The sequence below is a fragment of the Phaethon lepturus genome, unplaced genomic scaffold (assembly GCF_000687285.1).
Source record: "Phaethon lepturus isolate BGI_N335 unplaced genomic scaffold, ASM68728v1 scaffold20987, whole genome shotgun sequence".
Lineage (NCBI taxonomy): Eukaryota > Metazoa > Chordata > Aves > Phaethontiformes > Phaethontidae > Phaethon > Phaethon lepturus.
The window spans coordinates 1-3,494 of NW_010551415.1; the positions used below are offsets into that span (position 1 = coordinate 1).

Here is a 3,494-nt window from a genome sequence, read left to right on the forward strand (position 1 = left end):
GCCGGCGGAGCACGTCTGGAGGCAGCAGATGGAAGGTTGGGCCCGGGCCGCGAGGACTTCAGGCCTAGGATTGTTCCATACTACAGAGACCCCAACAAGCCTTACAAAAAAGTGCTCAGGTAAAGTCTGTTCTTTTGGCCAGGCTTTCCTTCCAGGAAATAATCACATATGGATGGTATTTGGGATTCTAAATCTTCCAGTGAGTTAAAGGTTAAAGGTGGAATATGCTATTTGAAATACCTTATGTAGTAACGGAATGATGCAACAAAGCAATGGCTAAGACTGTTGCCTTAAAGGGGTGCAAGAGAAGTGTCTAAGAAGTTAATTTAAAAAAGAAAACAACAAAAATGCCCAAGAAGGTTGAGAATATGTCTTCTTTTATTACTTATGTCTAATTATAACACGTTAAATTATTCTTCAAAACTTTTTTAACCAGTCTATTCATTAAGAAAATTTTGAGTAATTTATAGTAATGTATGTAACTTGCAGGTGGTCAGCTCTGGTTTGTTGGGGTTTTTTTACTTACAGTAGCACGGTTTCTTAACTCGGATAAATGATGACAGATTCTAGTTTCCTTGAAGGAAGCAAGTGTTTTTACAAAATGGGATTTTTACTAGTGAATCTTCTCTTAAATCTCTATTTTTAGGCTTAATTGCTTCACCATTGGTAGACTCCAGCAGATAAAGACTTATCCCAAGTTACCATAATCTTTTGATTTTTGTCATGTAGGTATGTGCTTCTTTTACAGAACTCGCTACATCCAGACAGAATTGGGATTCCATGAGAGACTGTTTGTGGCTGTGCTGACCTCCAAGGCTACCCTGAATACGTTGGCAGTAGCAGTGAACAAGACAGTAGGCCATCACTTCCCACGCCTGCTGTACTTTACAGGGTTGCGCAGTGCCAAGGTGCCTCATGGCATGGTGCTGGTGGCCCATGGGGATGAGCGTCCCATTTGGCTCATGTATGAGACCATGCACTATATCCATCAGCATTTTGGTTCTGACTATGACTGGTTCTACATCATGCAGGATGACACCTATGCCCAGGCTGAACAGGTCAAGGCTCTGGTGACACACCTAAGTATTAACCAAGATGTATACCTGGGACGAGCGGAGGAATTTATTGGGGGAGATGAGCAGGCCCGCTACTGCCATGGTGGCTTTGGCTACCTGATCTCCCGCAGCCTGCTGCTTAAGCTCCATCTGCACCTGGACAGCTGTCGCAATGAGATCCTTAGTGTGCGTCCAGATGAGTGGCTGGGACGTTGCATCATTGATTTCCTTGGCATCACTTGTGTTTCCCAGCTCCAGGTATTACTTCCCTTCTCAGGGTTTTGTGTTAGCTAAGCCTGACAGAACCCCTGTTCTTGCTAGTTCCCTGCTGCATAGCAAAGGGGCTTTTCTATGAACCTCTGTTGTGAGTTAGAGAGGAATAAAGGGCTGTGTGGTGTGGCAGTGTTGAGGAGAGGCCCATAATCAAAGCTGAGATGTTGGCGGAGAGAGCACATACAGTATTTAAGTTTCAGCCTATTAGCAGATGCTGATCCACAGGTTTTTGGAGGTTGGATAAAGGGCACATTGCTACCAAGAAGCAAGCAGGCGTGTAGTATGTGGGATAGAGCTGAGGGAACAACTCTGCTATTTTTGTCTCTAGTTACTGCAGTCAGCATGGAAAGAGGGGCAAATGCATATCGGGTAAGGGAAGGCTTCTCTGTGAAATTGAGTTCCATGCCACTCTTTCTGGCTCTTCTTCACTTCAGGGCCAGCATTATCACACCTATGAATTGGCCAAAAATACTGAGCCAGAGAAGGAGGAAGAAGAGGAGTTCCAAGCAGCTCTTGCTGTGCACCCTGTTTCCGACATGACCCTGATGTACCGGCTGCACAAGCACTTCCGCAGGATCCAATTGGACAGAGCCTACCAGGAGATCCAGGACCTCCAGGTATGTGGTGAGGGATATCTGCAAAAACTCCTTGACCAAACAGGTTTCCTTTTCTTTCAACACAGTGAAGGACGATTATTGCTTCTGCTTGTAGGTGTCTGTCAGCCAGACATAGGATGTAGTCCTGCATCTCAAATAGCCCTTCTGACACCACACTGTCTTAGACTACTAGAATGATTTGGGTTGGAAGGGACCTTAAAGATCATGTAGTTCCAACCTCCCAGCTGTGGGCAGGGACACCTTCCACTAGACCAGGTTGCTCAAAGCCCCATCCAACCTGACCTTGAACTCTTCCAGAGGTGGGACATCCACAACTTCTCTGGGCAACTTGTTCCAGTGTCTCACCACCCTCATAGTGAAGAATTTCTTCCTTATACCTAATATAAATCTACCCTCTTTGAGTTTAAATCCCTTACCCCTTGTCCTGTCACTACATGCCTTTGTAAAAAGTCCTTCTCTAGCTTTCTGGTAGGCCCCCTTCAGGTACTGGATGGCTGCTATAAGGTCTCCCCAGAGCCTTCTCTTCTCCAGGCTTAACAGCCCCAACTCTCTCAGCATGTCCTCATAGGAGAGGTGTTCCACCCCTCTTGTAATCTTCATGGCAGTCCTCTGGAGTCCAACGCTGCTGGTGTGATACTACCAGGATACAGTTCTAGGTGGTGAAGCAGGCCTGGGGGGAAGATGGACTGGACCTCTTTGAGAAAGTGGTAGGGATCAATATGCATTCTCTCTTTGCACAGATGCAGATCAGGAACCTGACGTCATTGACCCCTGCAGGTGAGGCAGGCTTGACGTGGCCTGTGGGCATTAATGCCCCATTTCTTCCAAAGTCACGTTTTGAGGTAATCAGCTGGGACTACTTCACTGAGCAGCACCTCTTCTCCTGTCCTGATGGCTCCCCCAAGTGTGAGCTCTCTGGAGCCAGCAAAGCAGATGTCAGTGAAATCATTGAGTCTGCACTTGAGCAACTCAACAGTCGCTACCAACCTCTGCTGCGCTTCAGCAAGCGGCAGTTGCTGAATGGCTATCGGCGTTTTGACCCCACACGGGGCATGGAATATACACTGGACCTACTGCTAGAGGCAGTGACCCAAAAGGGTCACAGTCATGTTCTGGCCAAACGAGTGAGCTTGGTGCGGCCCTTAAGTAAGGTGGAAATTATACCCATGCCGTATGTGACAGAGGCCACACGGGTGCAACTGGTGCTTCCCTTGACAGTGCAGGACCTGGATTTTGTGGCAAACTTCCTGGATATGTTTGCTATGAACACACTGGACACACATGATAATGCCTTGCTGACTTTGCTTTTCATCTACCATCCCTATGATGCCCAGCGAGTCAGTCAGGTGGATGTTTTTGCTGGAGTCAAAGCCATGATAGGAGAGCTAGAGAAACGCTATGCAGAAGTTAAAATCCCCTGGATTAGTGTCAAAACTGAGGTGCCATCGCAAGTGAAACTCATGGATATAGTCTCAAAGAAGCACCCTGTGGATACACTCTTCTTCTTGGCCAGTGTCTGGACAGAAATCAACATGGAGTTCCTGAACCG

The 3,494-nt window shown here is 47.0% G+C and overlaps 1 protein-coding gene across 1 annotated transcript in view; it reads left to right on the plus strand.

Annotated features, from left to right (window-relative positions):
• Nucleotides 1-15: 15 nt before the first annotated feature.
• LOC104623742 (chondroitin sulfate glucuronyltransferase-like) overlaps nt 16-3,494 on the plus strand; it is a 4,109-nt gene continuing 630 nt past the window's right edge. The window contains 4 exon segments of the mRNA XM_010290913.1: nt 16-119; nt 749-1,313; nt 1,763-1,945; nt 2,686-3,494. The exon segment at nt 2,686-3,494 is cut by the window's right edge and continues 1 nt beyond it. Of these exon segments, the coding sequence (XP_010289215.1) occupies nt 921-1,313; nt 1,763-1,945; nt 2,686-3,494 (1,385 nt within the window). The 5' untranslated portion in view covers nt 16-119; nt 749-920.